Source organism: Oryx dammah, unplaced genomic scaffold (assembly GCF_014754425.2).
Source record: "Oryx dammah isolate SB20612 unplaced genomic scaffold, SCBI_Odam_1.1 HiC_scaffold_21, whole genome shotgun sequence".
Classification (NCBI taxonomy): Eukaryota; Metazoa; Chordata; class Mammalia; order Artiodactyla; family Bovidae; genus Oryx; species Oryx dammah.
Genome location: NW_024070205.1, coordinates 75,182,462 through 75,203,512, shown reverse-complemented (window position 1 = coordinate 75,203,512; position 21,051 = coordinate 75,182,462). Strand labels below are relative to the sequence as shown.

At 42.1% G+C, this 21,051-nt stretch overlaps 1 protein-coding gene across 1 annotated transcript; it reads left to right on the top strand.

The window, feature by feature from the left end:
* The first annotated feature begins 452 nt into the window (after window positions 1-452).
* On the top strand, window positions 453-20,764 carry RHEX (regulator of hemoglobinization and erythroid cell expansion). The gene is made up of 6 exons (XM_040262951.1): window positions 453-544; window positions 16,483-16,676; window positions 16,897-16,997; window positions 18,028-18,171; window positions 19,429-19,493; window positions 19,968-20,764. The coding sequence occupies exons 2-6, from the start codon at window positions 16,666-16,668 to the stop codon at window positions 20,166-20,168; spliced, it is 522 nt and encodes a 173-aa protein (XP_040118885.1). The 5' UTR covers window positions 453-544; window positions 16,483-16,665; the 3' UTR covers window positions 20,169-20,764.
* The last annotated feature ends 287 nt before the right edge of the window (window positions 20,765-21,051 follow it).

The window sequence follows — 21,051 nt, the reverse complement described above, 5'->3', positions numbered from 1 at the left end:
GAGCTTTGCAGAACTAGCAAAATGACTTCTGAATATTGCTTAAGTTGCTTGCAATTGTCTTGCTGATTTAATCTTGGCACTAAGTTGCAATCATCTCAAGTAATTGTGTGTAAAAAGGCTTTCCATCAAATTACTAATCAGAAATTTAGGATGATTTGTTTTCTTCCTAAAAATTGGAAGTGCCTGCACCTGTAAAGCCATGTGAATGGAGATGTGGCTTAGCTGATTGAGACTCATAGTTGCTGTTTCTTGTGAATTTTGAGTCTTATTATCTATATCGCTTTAACGGAATTCTAAAACAATAAAATGTCAGAACTAAATCTGTTTAACTCATCCCCTTTCGTCTCTAGACAGGGAAACCAAGGCTCAGAGAGAGGAAGCAAGGTGTCCAAGGTAGCTGAGTCTGGAAAGCTGAGCTACAGTGTTGACCTGGTTTTCTATTTCATATTCCAGATGTGTCCCAGCTCCCTGGGGTGAGGTCCCTGCCATGGTGGCCAGAGCTGAAGCAAATCTAGGGACGATTTCTCTGATACGCAGGACAGAGGTAACACCCTAACTCTGTTGTTGTCTTCGCAGCGGTGTTTGTCAGGTCCTGTTTCCTCTCTTTCACAGCGCTTTGACCTTCTCTGTTCCCTGGTGCCTGGACATAGGGACACTCACAGGACCAGGGATCTCCCAGGGCCATATAGCTTTGTTGATTGGATTGCTTATACCTCCCATCTGAAAATCATGAGTGAGGGCCCTGGGGAAATGGGTGCATTTATATAGGTAAGCCAACTTATAGGGGTTGAACCCTCTTTCTGGTCTAAGGATCACCCACTGTTGTATACCTCTATACACCAAGCACTTGACGAAGTTTCTTAAGTACTGTGTGTAGCGTGGTGAAGGCTCTGGCCTCAAACAACCTGGGTTTGAATTCTTTCCCCTCCACAGGGAATCAAAACCTGGTTCTCTCCTATGCAACAGGGGGACAGCCATAGTAGCTACCTCATAACGTTCTTATTTTGAGGGTTAAACAAGATAATTTATTCAAAATGTTTTGCATGATGCTGGCATATAGGAAGCACACAACTTGAGTTAAAAATGAAACAAATGATGTTCTCATTTCCCCCATAAATTTCTGGGACCAGAAGACAGAAAGCAAGTCATAGCTAGGAAGGCCAGAGCTGGGATCCCCAGCCCAGTTCACCTGACCACTGAGTCCCTGTTTCTCACCATTTTCCTGCCCTTGCTTGTGAGGTTGCTGGGCAGCATACCCAGCTTCCCCCCATATCTTCTTATTCCCATGTGGTCAATGTACAGTGAACTTTGTTGCAGACAAGCAATTCCTTTAAAGCTGTCCTCTACAGCCAGAGCTGGCAGATAGCTTCAGCTGGAGGACTGTGCTCTCCATTCTGCATGCATCCATCCATCTCAGTTGCTCTTCTATGAAGATTCTATTGCATGGGCATCTCTTTTTCTTCTAAAACATTACACCTTACGCACATCTTCTGACCATTCATCATGCCTCATCGTGGCATTTCTTGTGCTTTTTGATTTTTTTTTTACACCGTAATGTCTTGATTTTCCAAGTACAACATGAGCTCTTGGAAGTTCAGATAGCAATCTCCCCTTTTCATGGCCAAGGGTATTTCATCCAGGACCACACACAGACCACTCAATAAATATTTGATTCATTGAAATTCAGACATTTAACTTACTATCTCAATGCTCTATTAACATGGCGAGATAGAATTTAGATGTAGATAAAATGTTTATGTACAGAAATTTGCTCTCATGCTCATTTCAGCTACTCAGAATTTTTGGACTTGTTTTCATACTCTTAAAATACTTTTTTTTCCTGATTGGAAAAAATCATCCACAACATTTCAGTACCTAACTTTTGATATTTAGGTATCTTTTCTTCTGTTTCCTCATTTTGAAGAAAGTACATTTAAACAGACTCCCCAATTTAATTTCCATAAATGTATGTTCATGAGAAAATTTATATTTAATATGCAAAAATATTGTCAATGAATTATTCTGGATTTGATGAACAGAATCATGTGAATTGAGGGGTAGAGGTTATTGCTAAACTAATAGACATAGTTTTTTTTTAATGATCTAGAGTTTTCTTTCTTTAAAAATATTTATTCTTTTTATATTCACTTTTTTATAGAGTTGTGATCATATTGTATATTGTATACTACATGTATACAATAAAGTACAAGCTAAACATAACTGTCTTGTAATTTTTCACTGAAGACTCTTTCCTTAGATTAATTTTTCCTAAACATAATTTAACAAGTCTACACTACTTTTTTTTTTTTTTTCTTTTCTACACTACTTTTTAAAAATGGTTTCTCTGGAACCCACCTTGTTACAATTCCTTTTCAAATATGTTCCACCCTTTCTGGATTGTTATTATTTTTTCCTAATAAATTTTTGAATAATTTTGAGGTTTAAAAAATTCTCACTCTAATTTTGATTAGAATTATTTTGGACCAATAAATCAATTTTGAAGCAGTTTTTTTAGTCTTCTAACTTCCCAATCTGAAACATCAGATGTCTTTCTATTAGTTTGTCTTTTAGGTTTCTCAGTAAATTTCTAGAATTTTTTATAAAATAACTTTCTTATAATTAAAATTATTCTTAGCTATATCTGTTGTGATGGTTGATAAGGCTCCTTGTTCCTCTTGCCCCCAATTCTATTTTCTATTATAGAAAAATAGAAAGAATGGCTGTTAATTTTAGAATATTTGTCAGGCCCTTAGGACTTTCCTGAGCAGTCTCATTAATTTCACTAGTTTTTCAATTGATTCTTTTGGGATTCCTATGTATAAAATTACATCTTTTGCAAATAAGGATAAACTTGACTTTTCCTTGCTGCATTTCTTTTGTGCATAAGATATTAGCTGAGGCTCCAGCACCAGCCTGTCTGGGCACAAAGCCTCATTAACCCTTCTCATTATCTTGGCCAACTTATTTAACTTCTCTGTGTCTGAGTTCTGTCCTCCGTAAAATGGAAGTAATAATAATAGCACCTACCTCCTAGGTAGTTGTGAGAATCAGATGAATAGACATATGTAAAAGTGTCAGCCACAGACAGCCTGCTCAATAAATATTCAATATTATTTTTATAGATTGGAGGAACTTCCAGGAATTAGAATTTCTAGGATTAATTTTTTTAAATGGTTACAACAGACATCTTCATTCTCAAATAATGGCTAAAATATTTTACCATTTGGTAAGATGTTGATTGCTGGTATAGAAGGGATATTCTTTATTAGAGTAAGAAGCAATCCTCACATTTGACTTTTAATAACTTAAGAAATAAAGAAATGAGGGATAGTTAGGGAGTTTGGGATGAGCAAGTACACAGTGCTATATTTTAAATGGATGAAAAACAGGACCTACTGTATAGCACAGAGAACTTTGCTTAGTGCATGTGGCAGCCTGAACGGAAAGGAGTTTGAGAGACAATAGATGTATATGTATATGTATGACTGAGTACCTTTGCTGTCCACCTGAAACTATCATAATATTGTTAATTGGCTATACTCCAATACAATTTAAAACACTTAATTAAAAAATAGTAATAATGAAAGAGTATTCAATTTTATCAAATGTTTTTTGGCATTTTACTGCGATCATAGTTTACATTTTTTTATTTATCCACATATTTATAGTATATAAAAGGCAGTTCCTTAAATGATCGAGGCTTAGACTTTTGAGTCAGATGAGCTTGAATTAAAAAGACTCTGCCAGTGGGGGCACAAAGACAAGTTGTTCTCTTCTTGGACAACCTCAGTGTCTGCATCTAGGAAATGGTGACGATGCCTGTTCTGGTAGAGCAAGAAGACAAAAGCCGCATGGAAAACACTCAACCTTAGTTTTCATTATTGTAATAATCTCCTGGATATCCCCGGAGTAATTTAAAATTTTTTAAATTTTTATTGGAGTATAGTTTGTTTACAATATTGTGTTAGTTTCAGGGGTACAGCAAAGAGAATCAGTTACACATATTCAAACATGTGCCTGCCAAGTCGCTTCAGTCCTGTCCGACTCTTCGTGACCCTGTAGACGGTTTCCCACTGGGCTCCTCTGTCCGTGGGATTCCCAGGCAGGAACACTGGGGTGGTTGCCATGCCCTCCTCTAGGGGATCGTCCTGACCCAGGGGTCAAGCCCACACCTCTGCACTGGCAGGTGGTTTCTTTACACTGTGCCCCATCCACACACTACTATATGCAAAGGCAATAGCTAATAAGGACCCACTGTATAGCACAGGAACACTTCTCAATACTCTGTAATGACTTATATAGGAAGAGAAAATAGAAAAGAGTGCACATATGTATATGTGTGAGGCTTCCCCGGTGGCTCAGTGTTAGAGAAACTGCCTGCCATGCAGCAACTGCAGGAGACGTGGGTTCCGTCCTGGGGTCAGGAAGATCCCCTGGAGGAGGGCATGGCGACCCACTCCCGTATTCTTGCCTGGAGAATCCCACGGATGGAGGAAGCTGGTGGGTTACAGTCCACGGGGTCACAAAGAGTTGGACACGACTGGGTGACTGAGCACACAGCACAAAGTGGTATATGTCTGTCCCAGTCTCTCAGGTTATCTCTCCCTCCCTTCCCTCTCATCACCATACGTTTGCTTTCTCTATCTGTGACTGTTTCTGTTTTGTAAATAAGTTCATTTGTACCATTTTTTTAAGATTCCACATATAAGCACTATCTCTGTCTGACTCACTTCACTCAGTATGATAATTGCAGGTCCATCCACGTTGCTGCAAACGGCATTGTTTCCTTCTCTTTTATGGCCGAGGGCTTCCCTGGTGGCCCAGAGGGTAAAGCATCTGCCCACAGTGCAGGAGACCGTGTTCGATCCCTGGGTCAGGAAGATCCCGGGAGAAGGACATGGCAACCCCACTCCAGTATTCCTGCCTGGGGAATCCCACGGACGGAGGAGCCTGGTGGGCTATGTATATAGTCCGTGGGGTCACGGAGAGTCGGACACGATTGAGTGACTTCAATATTCCACTGTATACATGCACCACGTTTTCTTTCTGAGTTCCTCTGTGGATGGTCGGCGGACACTTAGGTTGCTTCCAGGCTTGGCTATTGTAAATAGTGCTGCGGTGAGCATTAGGGTGTATGTATCTTTTCAGATTATGGTCCTGTCTGGATGTATGCCCAGGAGTGGGATTGCTGGATCACGTGGTAGCTATATTTTTAGTGTTTTAAGAAACTTCCACACTGTTCTCCATAGTGGTTGTACCAATTTACATTCCCACTAACAGTGTAGGAAGGTTTCCTTTTCTCCACACTTTCCCATTATGTATTGTTTGTAGATTTTTTTTGATGATGGCCACTCTGACCTGTGTGAGGTGACAGCTTATTATAGTTTTGATCTGCATTTCTCTTAACAATGTTGAGTATCTTCTCATGAGCTTTTTTGGCCATCTGGATTTCTTGTATGGAGAAATGTCTATTTAGAACTTGTGCTCACATTTTATATTGAGGGTTTTTTTTTTTTTTTTGGTATTGAGTTGCATGAGTTGTGTATTTTTGGAGATATATCTGTTGTGGGTCACTTCATTTGCAAACATTTTCTCCCATTCTGAATGTTGGTTTTTCATTTTATGATTTCCTTTGCTGTGCAAAGCTAAGTTTGACTAGGTCCCACTTGTTTATTTTTGTTTTTATTTTCATATGCCTATGTTTTTCTCTAAAAGTTTTATAGTATCAGAACTTACAATTAAGTTTTTAATTCATTTTGAGTTTATTTTTGTGTGTGGTGTTAGGAAGTGTTCTAATTTCATTCTTTTACCTGTAGCTGCCCAGTTTTCCCAGCACCACTTATTGAAGAGACTGTTTTTTTTTCATCATATATTCTTGTCTCCTCCGTCATAGATTAGTTGACCATATGTGTGTGGGTTTGTCTCTGGACTTCCTATCCTGTTCCATTGATTTTTATGTCTGTTTTTGTGACAGTACCATACTGTCCTGATTACTGTGAAAGTCACTCAGTTCTGTCTGACTCTTTGCGACCCCATGGACTATACAGCCCATGGAATTCTCTAGACCAGAATATTGGAGTGGGTAGCCTTTCTCTTCTTTAGGAGATCTTCCCAACCTAGGGATCAAACCCAGGCCTCCTGCACTGCAGGCAGATTCTTTACCGGCTGAGCCACCAGGGAAACCCTAAGAATACTGAAGTTGGTAGCCTATCCCTTCTCCAGCGGATCTTCCTCACCCAGGAATCAAACCAGGGTCTCCTGCATTGCAGGCAGATTCTTTATCAACTGAATTATCAGGGAAGCTGCCTGATTACTGCAGATTTGTAGTAGAGTCTGAAGTTAGGGAGCCTGATTTCCTTGTAGTAACTTTTAAAAAATTTAATTAATTTATTTTAATTGGAGGCTAACTACTTTACAATATTGTAGTGTTTTTTGCCATACATTGACATGACTCAGCCATGGGTGAACATGTGTCCCCCATCCTGAACTCCCTTCCCACCTCCCTCCCCATCTCATCCCTCATGGTTCTCCCAGTGCATTGGTTTTGAGTGCCCTGTTTCATGCATTGAACTTGGACTGGTGATATATTTCACATATGGTAATATACATGTTTCAATGCTATTCTCTCAAATCATCCCACCCTCACCTTCTCCTAAACAGAGTCCTAAAGTCTGTTCTTTATATCTGTGTCTCTTTTGCTGTCTCACATATAGGGTCATCATTACCATCTTTCTAAATTCCATATGTACCGTATTGGTGTTTTTCTTTCTGGCTCTGGCTTACTTCACTCTGTATAATAGGCTCCAGTTTCATCCACCTCATTAGAACTGATTCAAATGCATTATTTTTGGTGGCTGAGTAATATTCCATTGTATGTATACCACAGCTTTCTTATCCATTCGTCTGCCAATGGATATCTAAGTTGCTTCCATGTCCTAGCTATTGTAAACAGTGCTGCAATGAACATTGGGGTACATGTGCCTCTTTCAATTCTGGTTTCCTCATTGTGTATACACAGCAGTGGGATTGCTGGGTCATAAGGCAGTTCTATTTCCAGTTTTTTAATGAATCTCCACACTGTTCTCCACAGTGGCTGTACTAGTTTGCATTCCCACCAACAATATAAGAGGGTTCCCTTTTCTCCACACCCTCTCTGCATTTATTGTTCGTAGACTTTTTGATAGCAGCAATTCTGACCAGCATGAGATGGTACCTCATTGTGGGTTTGATTTGCATTTTTCTGATAATGAGTGCTGTTGAGCATCTTTTCATGTGTTTGTTAGCCATCTGTATGTCTTCTTTGGAGAAATGTCTGTTGAGTTCTTTGGCCCATTTTTTAACTGGGTCATTTATTTTTCTGGAATTGAGCTGCATGAGCTGCTTGTATGTTTTTGAGATTAATTCCTTGTCAGTTGCTTTGTTTGCTATTATTTTCTCCTATTCTGAAGGCTATCTTTTCACCTTGCTTATAGTTTCCTTTGTTGTTCAAAAGCAGGCATAGAGGAACATACCTCAACATAATAAAAGCCATATATGACAAACCCACAGCAAACATCATCTTCAATGGTGAAAAATGGAAAGTATTTCCCCTAAAGTCAGGAACGAGACAAGGGTGCCCACTCATACCACTTCTATTCAACGTAGTTTTGGAAGTTTTAGTCACAGCAATCGGAAGAGAAAAAGAAATAAAAGGAATCCAGATTGAAAAAGAAGAAGTAAAACTCTCACTGTTTGCAGATAAAATGATCCTCTACATAGAAAACCCCAAAGACACCACCAGAAAGTTATTAGAGCTAATCAGTGAATAGAGTAAAGTAACAGGATGTAAAATTAATAACACACAGAAATCCCTTGCATTCTATACACTAAAAATGAGAAAACAGAAAGAGAAATTAAGGAATCAGTTCCATTCACCATCGCAAGGAAAAGAATAAAATACTTCGGAATAAACTGACCTAAAGAAACAAAAAACTTATAAACTATACTTAAAGAAACTATAAACTATAAATCATAGTTAGGTATAAACTATACCTAAAGAAACAAAAGACCTATAAACTATAGGACACTGAAAGTGTTTTTTATAGAAAACTATAAAACGCTGATGAAAGAAATCAAAGAGGACACAAATGGAGAAATATACCATGTTCATGGATTGAAAGAATAAACATAGTGAAATGAGTATACTACCCAAAGCAATCTATATAGATTCAGTGCAATCCCTATCAATCTACCAATGGTATTTTTCACAGAACTAGAACAAATAATTTCAAAATTTGTATGGAAATACAAAAAACCTTGAATAGTCAAAGCAATCTTGAGAAAGAAGAATGGAACTGGCAGAAACAACCTGCCTGACTTCAGGCCCTACTTCAAAGTTACAGTCATCAAGACAGTATGGTACTGGCACAAAGACAGAAACATAGATAAGTGGAACAAAATAGAAAGCCCAGAGATAAATCCACGCACCTATGGACAGCTTATCTGTGACAAAGAAGGCAAGAATATGCAAAGGAGAGAAGACAATCTTTTTAACAAGTGGTGCTGAGACAACTGGTCAATCACTTGTAAAAGAATGAAACTAGAACACTCTCTAACACCATACACAAAAATAAATTCAAAATTGATTAAAGATTTAAATGTAAGACCAGAAAATATAAAACTCCTAGAGAAAAACATATGCAAAACACTCTCTGACATAAATCACAGCAGGATCCTCTATGACCCACCTCCCAGAGTAATGGAAATAAAAGCAGAAATAAACAAATGGGACCTAATTAATCTTAAAAGCTTTTGCACAATGAAGGAAACTATAAGCAAGGTGGAGTAACTTTTGATATAATCATGTATTTACCTCTGTATTCATAAATGAGATGAGCCTGGAGAGCTTTCCATTTTTTTCTGTGCCCTATCCTTAAAATTTCAAAAATTCATTTTTAACACTATCTGAATGCAGATTTTGAGTAGATAGTTTTTATACTGCTTTTAATTTCAAATAATAATAGCTGTCATTTATTGGATGCTTATTACTATGTGACAAAAGCTAGAATAACTTATATACCTCATCTTACTTCATGTGCAGAAGTGGGTATCATTTATGTTCATTGAATCAAACCCTGAGAATTAGTGATTATTGATTTTATCTTACAAGTAAGAAAGCAGAGACTTTGAGAGGTTAAATAATTAGACCCAACTCATGCAGAGGATGAGCTGGGATGTGAAGCCAGACTGTCAGACTCCAAGTTCTCTGCCTTTAGCTGCTCGAGAGGTACCAAACTCGGATCCCAAACTTCTTTCTTGTTATTTTGCTTTGCTTTTAGTCTGTTTAAGTTTTCTGTGCCTTATGGAGTCCATTTCACTAATCTATATTTTTCTAGGAAATTGATAATTTTATTGATATTTCACACACAAAAAATGTCAGTAATTTCACAATTTTTGGCTTCCTCTGTTTATGTGGTTATAGTTATTATTATTTTGGCTTATTTATGTTTCATCCTTTTCTTAATTATTCAAAACTGCATATTCAATTAGAAGACAAAAGTCTAGTAGAGTGAAGGAAACTGAATGATATAAAATAGAAATATGTATTTTTTTCCTTCAAAATATTCCATTTCCATCCAACTACACTTTCCTTTCCCCTACTGTAGTTCCATCTTTAAAGAACAGAATGTTAAGGGCCAGAAAGAGCCTTAGGAGTACTACAAGTGCTGGGCCTAGAAAGGATTTCTACCTGTCCCAGGTCACACAGATAGCAAGTGACTGAGCCAGGAGGAGGAGCCTGGCTCTCATCTCCCTGTCTTGTTATCTTAGAGCTCAAATTCTTCATTTTAAAGACAATAAATTAATGAAAATTTCCAAAAAATCTTTTTGTAAACACTTTATAAAAAAATCTTTAAAGCTACTTATTATTTTTTTTGCTATACAGTAGGTCCTTATTGCTTATCCATTTTAAACATTAAAGATACTTAATTTTAAAAGATTAAGTCAGCTTAGCAATATTGATTATGATTGCTTTAATCCATATGATGTTTACATAAATCATCTTCTGTTGTGTTCTTTCTGAATGTATCTATCCAAAGAAAGCATGGCATCAGACGGGAAAAGGTGTCTTTTTATTATTTCACCTCTTTTGTTATGCTGTTCCTTTTAGAAGGGTTTCCCCTGTGGCTCAGCTAGTAAAGACTCTCCCTGCAATGCGGGAGACCTGGGTTTGATCCCTGGGTTGGGAAGATACCCTGGAGAAGGGAAAGGCTACCCATTCCAGTATTCTGGCCTGGAGAATTCCATGGATTCTACAGTCCATGGGGTCGCAAAGAGTCGGACACAACTGAGTGACTTTCACCTTTTAGAAAGCCCATGAGAGAGCTCCTTTAGCAGGAGAGAGGGAAATAAAATGGAATCCAGCCTTAACTCACGGTTTCCACCAGGTTCGAAGAAAACAGAAGAAATGCTCTCAGCCCTCTGCGGACCTGTGGTTTGCAGGCCGTTGGCAGCGCACTGCATTAACGTGGGGCTGGGTATCCAAACCTGAAAGAGGGCAGGGCAATCACATCTTAATGATGGGACGAGGCATACCAAACTCTCACATGGTCCCGGCATTTTTTTCACAACTTAATTACTTCAAATTGCTCATTTCCCGGTTGTTTGGGGTGTGTACACAAATGAGCAGATGTTTCTGCCGACTGTCTGATCAGCAATCTGCAATTAGCCCCCAAGGAACAACCTGCTCATTGCGGTTAGGGGCCATTAGCCACTTAAATAATGACATCTGTCATCATTCTCAAACCTCATCCTGCCAAGATTTTATCTTCAAACTGTACTCAAAACCGAATGTCTAAGCTTCCAAAAATATACAGACCGAATTTTTATAGCTCCACTCTAGTCTCCATCTTGGTGCAGTGTTTTAGGGTTGAATAATACCTAATAACTGTTGAGTGCTTTCCACATGCCTGCCGCTGTATTTAGGTCTTTATAAACATAACTCCCCAAGCCCTCACAAGAACTCTGTGAGGTATATACTATCATTAACCCCATTTAACAGGTACAGGAACTAAGACACTGAGAAGTTCAATAATTCACACCTAGAAGGGGACAGAACTTGGATCCGTATTGACTTTTATCTTATATATTGACGACACAGGTACAGTGTGTCATTTAGCTGGTAAGATGCTCATAATAGATTAAAATGAAAAGAGGAAGTATAGGCAATATTGCTCTAAATAAAAAGACCAAATAAGATAATGCTTTTAACATAGTGTAACATTTGTTCTTGCCTGGAGAATCCCAGGGACGGGGGAGCCTGGTGGGCTGCCGTCTATGGGGTCGCAGAGTCGGACACGACTGAAGCGACTTAGCAGCAGCAGCAACATTTACCTAATGCAGTGATTCTCAACTAGGGGCAAAAGTGACTACCTCAGGGAGACATTTGGAAATGTGTGGGGTCACTTTGGCCTATTACATCTGTTATTGGTGGTCTCCCAGGCAGTGCACAAGCAGTTTTAGACAAGGAGCTGTTTGCCTCTGAATGTCCAGAGTAGTAAGAAATACTGGTAAAGTAGAATACTAGTCATTTTCAGTGATGCCAGAAAACTGAAGGTGCAAACTCAAATGCCTTCAGGGATCAGTCAGGGACTGAAAGGTACTTGACCTTCCTCAGGGCATCCGCATACAAAGCTTTAAAGTACATTATCAAATAAAATCATCTAGGTGTCAAATTTGGCCTGTGAGCACCCAGATTGAGGTGAGGTGAGGTGAGGTGAAGTCGCTCAGTCGTGTCCGACTCTTTGCGACCCTGTGGACTGTAGCCCACCAGGCTCCTCCGTCCATGGGATTCTCCAGGCAAGAATACTGGAGTGGGTTGCCATTTCCTTCTCCAGGGGATCTTCCCGACCCAGGGATTGAATCCAGGTCTCCCGCATTGGAGGCAGACGCTTTAACCTCTGAGCCACCAGGGGAGCACCCAGATTGGGGCTTTTTAATGGAGGTTTTCCTGATCTGGAAACAAGTTTATGATCTATTAAGCAAAGAGGAAAAGTAACTACTCAGTATGATGCCTTGTTTCAAAAAGATTGTGTATACAAATATTTCCATACACATACAAAGTGCATATATTTATGAAAATACAAAGATAATTTTATGGAATGAAATTTGGGTTCATTTTATGAAATGCTTCGCTTATTTGCACTTCTAGTTTTTTAATTACAAATGCCTTTTAGTTTGATTTTTAATAAATAGAGAGGAGCCTTAAAAAAATGAAAACTTAGAGCATGGTTTCAGAGTACAGCCCTAGTGGTATCCCTACCATCCCCTTCAATGGAAGAAGCAGAATAACTTCTGTGATTAAGGACAAATAAGCCATTTAATATGAAGTCAGCAGTCCTAAAATGTAAGCTGCTGCTGCTGCTAAGTCACTTCAGTCGTGTCTGACTCTGTGCAACCCCATAGACGGCAGTCCACTAGGCTCCCCTGTCCCTGGGATTATCCAGGCAAGAATACTGGAGTGGGTTGCCATTTCCTTCTCCAATGCATGAAACTGAAAAGTGAAAGTGAAGTTGCTCAGTAGTGCCGAACTCTTAGTGACCCCATGGACTGCAGCCCACCAGGCTCCTCTGTCCATGGGATTTTCCAGGCAAGGGCAGCAGCAGCATTCCTAAAGTGTAAGAGTGCCTTTTTAAAAGAAACTGTTGATTTCCTGGCACACTGGCTTTGCTTCCAGCCCTTTTCCGTGATTTTCATGCTTTTTTTATGATTCAATAAAGCTCTCCTGGTAACATCCAATCTTTTTTTTTTTTTTTAGTCTGCCCCAGAAAGCAGGATTAGTACCAAAATTTCCTTGAGGAGAAGGAAATAGCAACCCACGCCAGTATTCTTGCCCAGAGAATTCCTGGGACAGAAGAACCTGGTGGGCGACAGTCCATGGTGTCACAAAGAGTCAGACACGACTGAGTGACTAACACACTTCCTTGAGAAATTTGCTTGATAAATTGGTATCTGTTGAAATTTAAGTAGGGCTATCCAAAATAAGACTAGATCAGGCATTTAAAATATATCGATACCCTTTCTTCAATCAAGTCAACTAATTTTTCAATATCATTGTTTTTCATGAATAATCACCTACTCACTTCATCACTCTGGTGTTTTATTACCAGCCTCCTGGCTCTGCAAATTTTATTCTGTGCATGTCACTTTTGACTGAACTTTCTTTCTAGAGTTACCAAGATCATGGCATCCAGTCCCATCATTTTGTAACAAATAGATGGGGAAACAATGGTAGCAGTGAGAGACTTTATTTTGGGGGGCTCCAAAATCACTGCAGATGGTGACTGCAGCCGTGAAATTAAAAGATGCTTGCTCCTTGGAAGAAAAGCTATGACCAACCTAGATAGCATATTAAATAGCAGAGACATTACTTTGTCAACAAAGGTCCATCTAGTCACAGCTATGATTTTTCCAGTAGCTATGTATGGATATGAGAGATGGACTATAAAGAAAGTTGAGCACTGAAGAATTGATGCTTTTGAATTGTGGTGTTGGAGAAGACTCTTGACTCCCTGGGACTGCAAGGAGATCCAACCAGTCCATTTTAAAGGAAATCAGTCCTGAATATTCTTTGGAAGGACTGATGCTGAAGCTGAAAATCCAATACTTTGGCCACCTCATGCAAAGAACTGACTCATTGGAAAAGACCCTGGTACTGGGAAAGATTGAAGGTGGGAGGAGAAGGGGACGACAGAGGATGAGATGATTGGATGGCATCACCGACTCAAAGGACATGAGTTTGAGTAAACTCCAGGAGTTTGTTATGGGTAGGGAGGCCTGGTGTGCTGCAGTCCATGGGATCACAAAGAATCAGACACGACTGAGCGACTGAAATGAACTGAAGAGCTTTTTTGTACAGTTCTGTGTATTCTTGCCACCTTTGCTTCATCTCTTCTGCTTCTGTTAGGTCTTTGCCATTTTTGTCCTTTATTTATGTTTGCATGAAATGTTCCCTTGGCGTCTCTAATTTTCTTGAAGAGATCTCTAGTCTTATCCATTCTATTTTCTCTATTTCTTTACATTGTTCACTAAAGAAGGCTTTCTTATCTCTCATTGCTATGCTCTGGAAATCTGCATTCAGTTGGATGTATCTTTCCCTTTCTCTGCCTTTCACCTCTCTTCTTTTCTCAGCTACTTGTAAGGCCTCCTCGGACAATCACTTTGCTTTCTTGCATTTCTTTTTCTTCGGGATGACTTTGGTCACCACCTCCTGTACAATGTTATGAACCTCTGTCCACAGTTCTTCAGGGACTCTGTCTACCAGATCTAACCCCTTGAATCTATTCATCATCTCTATTGAATAATCATAAGGGTTTGATTTAGATTACCCCTAAATAGCCTAGTGGTTTTCCCCACTTTCTTCAGTTTGAGCCTGACTTTTACAACAAGGAGCTGAAGATCTGAACCACAGTCAGCTCCTGGTCTTCTTTTTGCTGAGTGTATAGAGCTTTTCCATCTTCGGCTGCAAAGAACATACTCAATACGATCTTGATACTGACCATCTGGTGACGTCCATATGTAAAGGGGAGGTAGGTAGTTTCCTGGGGTCCCCTCTCGCTTGGGTCAGTTTCCACCTCCTGCTCCCAGTGACCCCCTCATGCCATGACGAAAGTGAGTTAATGCAACACTCCTGCAGAAGGAACCACAGGAGACTCCTTCTCCAGAGACGACCTTCTGGTGCTCCTCGGCACCAAGTTTGGTGGGTGCTAGGACGAAGTGGGGTGAGGGGAACTCCCCCACCTAGAACGTTCCCACTTTCCGTCTTCCTGACCCACATCACATGCTGAATCTATACGTAGTGAAGAACTCACATCTGGACACTGAATCCATCTTTATAAATCAAACTAAATAGCATTCTTTAAGAGTGATGATGTTAGGTATACTTTGCTCATTTAACTTGAAAAGTAAAGAGTGGATAGAGTTAGTTTCCTTTGGGGAAAGTATCTAGAATTTATTACATCAGAATTTATTATGTCAGAAAGAGGGGACTGAAGCTAAGTATGATGACTAAATTGGGCACGTGTCCCTCCCATTTTTCTCCTTTCTTTGTTTTTGATGGCACAGGGTCTTCACTGCCACATGTAGGCTTTCTCTAGCCGCAGCGAGCAGGGGCTCCTCTCTGGTTACGTGTGCAGGCTTCTTACCGTGGTGGCTTCTCTCCTGGGAGCCGGGCTCGGTGCGCCGGCCTCCCTGGTTGCAGTGTGCGGGCTTGTGGCGACATGCAGGCCCCGGGCTCTGGCGCTCAGGAGCGGAGGCACACAGGCTTAGTCGCCCTGCACCGCGTAGGAGCTTGTGTGTCTCCTGCACTGGCAGATGACTTCTTTAATCACTGGACCACCAGGGGAGTCTGCGCCCAACTTTCAACCTCGCACAAGAAAAGTTGTTCCCGAAGTGTGGCTTGTTGGTTGGTAAAGGACGTAGGGGAGAAGGTAGTTTTTTCTCCCTGGCAGCCTCCAGCTGGCCAACACCCAGCCCTGGCGAGGCAGTGGAGGCAAACCTCGCAGGCTCCCTCCTCAGCTACTGCCTCCTCTCTCTCCAAACTTAGTCCAAATTGGATGTTGGATAGGCCCACCCAGTGTAGAACTACAGATAGAAGTAAAAAAGGCAGGGCTTTCCACACTACCCCTAAAACTTGAAATCCCTGATTGAGAAAATAAGCTTTATTGGCAATAAAACGCTTTGCAACATTTATCGTCTGCAGCAGGACAATGGGCCATCGTGTGGCCCATCTTGTGCTAAGTAAAGATAATTTCAAAAGCTTTGAAACCATCTTGGCTTTGTTTATAATACACTCCATATTCAGCGCTGTGGTCTTTATTTTTGACACTAAAAAAATTTTTTTTAACTGAAGTATATATAGTTGATTTACAAAATCAAGTTAGTTTCTGGAGTACAGCAAAATGATTCAGAATATATATATATATATATATTCTTCTTCATCATGGTTTATTACAGGTTATTAAATATAATTTCCTGTACTATACAGTAGGACCTTGTTTTTTTTTTTTTAAATCTGTTTTATATATAGTAGTTTGTATCTGCTAATCCCAAACTCCTAATTTATTTCCTTTCAGCAGTGTGGGTATGTGTGTGTGTGTGTGTGAGACACTGGTATGCTTCACAGAATCTGTCTCAGTGTTTTTGCTCCTATGGGATTCCTCTGTGCTTCCAGCAGCAGGCAAAGGCTCTGGAGAAGAGATAGAATGTTGGGGGTGTAGGCTTGGATGTAGAGCTCAAACCAGGCTTGACTGTAGGGCCTCAGACATGTCCCTCAGCCCTCTGGGCCTCACGTGGCTCCTTATAAGAGGAGGGTAGTGACATCTAGGTCCTAGGATTGCGTGGATCAGTTTGGAAGGATAGGCTGTGTGGGTGCTCAGCCCTGGGGCTGGCAGCAAGCCAGTGCCTACCGGCTGACAGGCACTAATACTGTTACTGCCTGTTTTGCAGATTCAAAAACTGGAATCTGGGGAGAGGAAAGGAAAGGACTCCCCAGCAGCAGAGACTGCCCAAGAGTTCTGACCCACTGCAGGCCTCCAGGGCCATCCTGCCGGGGGTGCTGCACGGAGACAAGGTGCCGGAGAGAGCCCGCGCCCCACTTGCAACCCGCAGTGGCCCTGCCAGGAGCTTGTCATGCTGGATCAGTGAGTGGTCTGGGGAGAGCCAGCTCAGGTTCCCGCGTCGGGAACATCACTTCCTGCACACGTCACCCTCCCCGGGCCCTGAAGCCTTCCCTTCAAGAGGAAAGGGACTCAAGCCACAACAGCAGTACCTGCAGGCTGCCTCTGGCTTGGGGCAGGGATGGGTTTGCCGCTGTCTCAGCACCTCTAGAACCTCTCATCTGATTTCCTCATTTCCCAACAGGGTCATGGAGGTCTGGCATGGAGTAGTGATCGCAGTTGTGTCGCTGATCTTGCAGGCCTGTCTTCTCGCAGTCATCAACTACCTGCTCAGCAGGCACATGGGTAACTGGCTCAGTGTTCCTCCTGGTCGCCCTCAGGGACCATTCCCAAGCCCACAGCAAGATGAGCCCCCAAATATCACTTGAAACCTTACTTGAGGAATCGCTAGCCAGATGACCCCTCACTCCACCAACCTCTAAGTGGGTAATCTGCACTCTGACTCAGCCCATCTGTCCTTGGGAATGATGGCTGAGAGTCCTTTTGCTACCCAGATCTCCTGTCTAGAGACAAGCTTCTGTGATGCTCTTGAGGCTGGGCTCACTTAACCCGAGCGTAATAAATTTCCTTCATCACCGCCAAGGGACATGTGGAAATGGCCTTGAATTACAAGAGAAAGGAGTATGGTTAGACTAAGATATGAGCTTAAATTTCTGAGCTGATTTGCAGTGAAAAGCAGGACACTCTGTCTGAGGAAGACATTATAATTAGGGGAAATAAAATAACACAGCTTGGGCTGTGCTAAGACAAGGGATCGAGCGGGATGATGTAAGTCTAGGCTTCTCTCATCATTCATTCATTTATCCAGTACAAGAGGAAACAAAATAAAAATCTGTGCCGTTATGGACCTTGCATTCCATGAGTAATACAGACAACAAACAAACAAGTAAAATGTGTGTCAGGTCACGTTAAGTGTAGAGAAAAAATGAAGCAAGGCAGGGAGATATGAACTGGATGGGAATCAGCATCCCTGAGATGCTGACATTTGAGTTTAAACCTGAGGGAAGTGAGGAAGTGAGCCACGCCTACAAAGTCAATAAGCCGGGAGATTTGCTCATCAGGGCGGAAGCAAAGGGGCCCAGGCTGGATGGAGCTGAGGTGCGGCAGGAAGGGGAAGGGCCATGAGGCCTTTGGCTTGGACTGTAGCTTTTACTCCAAGTGAGGCGAGGGGCACTGCAGGGTTCTGAGCAGAGGAGGGCTGAGGTTTGAAGAGATTTGTCTGACGTGTATTCCCTCAGGAGACCTGTGCTCATAGATACAGGATGTGCCTGACCAGGAGAACATTTACTTTTCACTCTTGCCCTGTCCCCGATAGCCAAGGAAAATGAGCGCATACTGAAAGGGGCCAGGTCCCAGGCCCCCAGCTTTAGTCCAGCTGACTGCTGCCCACCTGCTGCCAAGGAGAGGAAGGAGACTCGGGCGGAGAGGAACGTCCTGGTGTCTGAGCCCCGCTACCGGCGTGAGTCCTGCTGCGGGGAGAACGTGTCATAACGCTGCTTCTGTTCTGTCTGGACTGCCCGGGGAGGCTCCTCGCAGCAGCCCCAGTCTTCCTGCCCAAACCACGAGCGGGAGGATTCCTCACACCCTCCCCCGTGCAGGCCAAGCCAGGCCGCTGCTTTCAGAAGGCCACCCAGCCTATGCAGTGTGGCAGACGGCAGTGGGTTTCGTGTAGGTCTTAGTTCAGGCCTGGGAGCTGTCTCTGCTCCTGTCTTTGTGATACTATGGTGTCTTATCTTCTGCCCGCCATTAGTTAGAGCCCAGATTTCAACCACCTCTGTCTGCTCCCAGCCATGGGACCTGGGCATTTTAATAAACCTGAGTCTTGGTGACGGTGCAGATCTATATCCCACTCCGGCAAGGGGACCAGCGGAAACACCCCACTCTCGCTGTTTTCTCTCTCTCCCGACTTGAGAGACCCGCCAGGCCACTCTTCACACAGCGGAAACTGCCGCTTCCACAGCAAGACATTCACTCACCAGACTGCCCTTTCCACTGCTTTATCTTTTGGTTGATTTAAGTTTGCTCCATCCTTCTAAACTTTATCTTTTCCGTTAGAGAAATCTGGTTGTCAGGCTTCCTCAGCACCAAGATAAGGCCTCAATGCATGAGGGACCCAGAAGATACCACTTGCATGAACTCAGGGTTTCAGAGGAAGCGGAGAGGCACTGGCCTCACCATGACCCTTGATCCCAAAGCTTCCCTGAAGCCTGGCTGCAGTCAGAGATGCACTGGTTGGCAGGGACTTCAGAGATCCTTGTCCAACCCTCTCTGCCACTGGGGACAAGACCAGGGCACAAAGAGGACTGTAATCTGCCTGGAGTTAGTGACAGGCTTAGATTAGAAGCGTGTCTGTGATTCCTGGGCCAGATCTGTTTGCCTTGGGCCACAGCGGTCAGCACGCCCTGCTTACTCCCCTTCCAGCAGACAGTCTTTCTCAAGCATAGGGCAGCCTTGCGGGCTTGGTATTTACTTTTAGACGGAGCTGGAAATACAGCAGGGCCTGGACTCTTGGATATGTTCCTGGCTGTTTCCAGAGGTTTCCACTTTCTCTGCTCCATTCCTTTCTTCTCTCTGGGGGACACTGATCTCTCTTCCCCACTCCACTCTGAGTTGCTGGCTCTGCTTCTGTCTTTGTCTCATGCGTCCTTCCATCGCCTCTATACTCTCTAAACACCCTCTGGCTTCCTTTAGAAGAACAATTTCTGTTTTTCCCTAGATGACAGTGATACGTCCTCAGATAGCTCTGACAGCTCAAACAGCTCACCTCCCACCACCTCCCAGGTAAGGGACACTCCTAGTGACCCCAGCAGTCTGGGGTCACCTGGGCTACAGAGGCGGGAGCAAGAAAGGAGGGCCACGGAGTCATCATAGCAGCCTTTGGTGAGGGTGGTCGGGTTTTCACTCACAGGCCTGTACCAACAACACAGAGCAGCCACACAAAGTGGGTCTGAGTGGACTCTACCAATGAAGGTATTCACAGGAAATCCCCTTCTCCCCACGTCCCAGTTACTGGCCAAAGTCCACCCTGAGTCCCAACCTCACTTGGAGAGTCTCCACATTTTTTATTCCTTAAGCCATTCGTTGCCACAGGTACAAGGAGCAATCTCTCTCATTGCCTTGGCCCTGCTCTCAGACGCGGCTACCTGGGACCCAGGTTCTTTCCCATCTGGCCCAGGGTGAGCCTCTTTGAGCTGAATACCTTCTCCCAACGTGGTGGGAATTTTGACCCAGATTTCTTTGCTTTCCCCTGCTAAGGTCACCAAGGATGTGAACTACACACAAGTAGTCTTTGCAGCCCCTGGAGATCGAAGAAATGACTCTGTCCTGGACTATGAGAACATAAAAGAAGCCACAGATTATGTTAATGTCAACCGAAAGAGCCACAAGCCCAATTTCTGGACTTTTGTGAACCCTGCTGTCTCTGAGCCAGTGGAATACACTCAAGTGGTCATGTGAATCCTGGGCTTTTTAATGGGGTGCAGTTCCTTATGAACTCTTGCACTTATTTTACAGGGAAATTACTGTTTTTTGTTTTGTTTTGTTTTGTTTTTTTAAGACAAGGCATAGGAGGAAAAACAAGCCTGTATCTCAGCAAGAAACATTCAGATCAGGAAGAAATTCCAGGTTAAGCGTGAAAACATCGGAGCGTATCAGTAGAGAAAGTGATGAGGTCTTTCTCCATAAAAATTTTTAAAAAGATTTTAATCAGCTGTAGTAGAGTTCTGTTTGACAGTCTAATGATTAAATGCCTCTCTGATCTCTTCAATTATTGGGAATAAACAACTTCCTTAAAAATTTTAAATAAATAGCAACCACCAGTTCCTCTTTTCCTCTGGCCTAACCTTTCATGCTGTTCCTTTTTGAGTGTTGGGTCTTGCTGAGTAAGCCTGCTCTGCCCTCAGAACTTTAAATAGTGCGCTTGGAAAGCTCACCACTATTTCACCTTTGAATCTGCTAGTTCTTAGGACTTAAAGATGACAAAGCCATCTTTATGTTATTAAAAAAAAAATTTCCAAATTCAATCCAATAAAATTCAATATCTATTCTTGGTTTGTGGTTGCCGTTCTTTTTACTTTTACTACCAACTTTGGCAGCAAAGAAACACTTTCTTAACCTAATTAAGAATAGCTTATCTGAAACCAGCTGATGACATGATGTTTCACTGTAAGGCCCTAGACTCAGTCTCACTAAATCATAAACAAAGGAAGAATGTCCAAAAGCGTACCATTTCCTTTACTCTCCAACATAGCTCTAGAAATTCTAATCAGTGCAGTAAAACAGTTAACACAAATGAGGGCTGTAACTATGGGAGAGGAGGATAAGTTTGTCATTGTTTGCA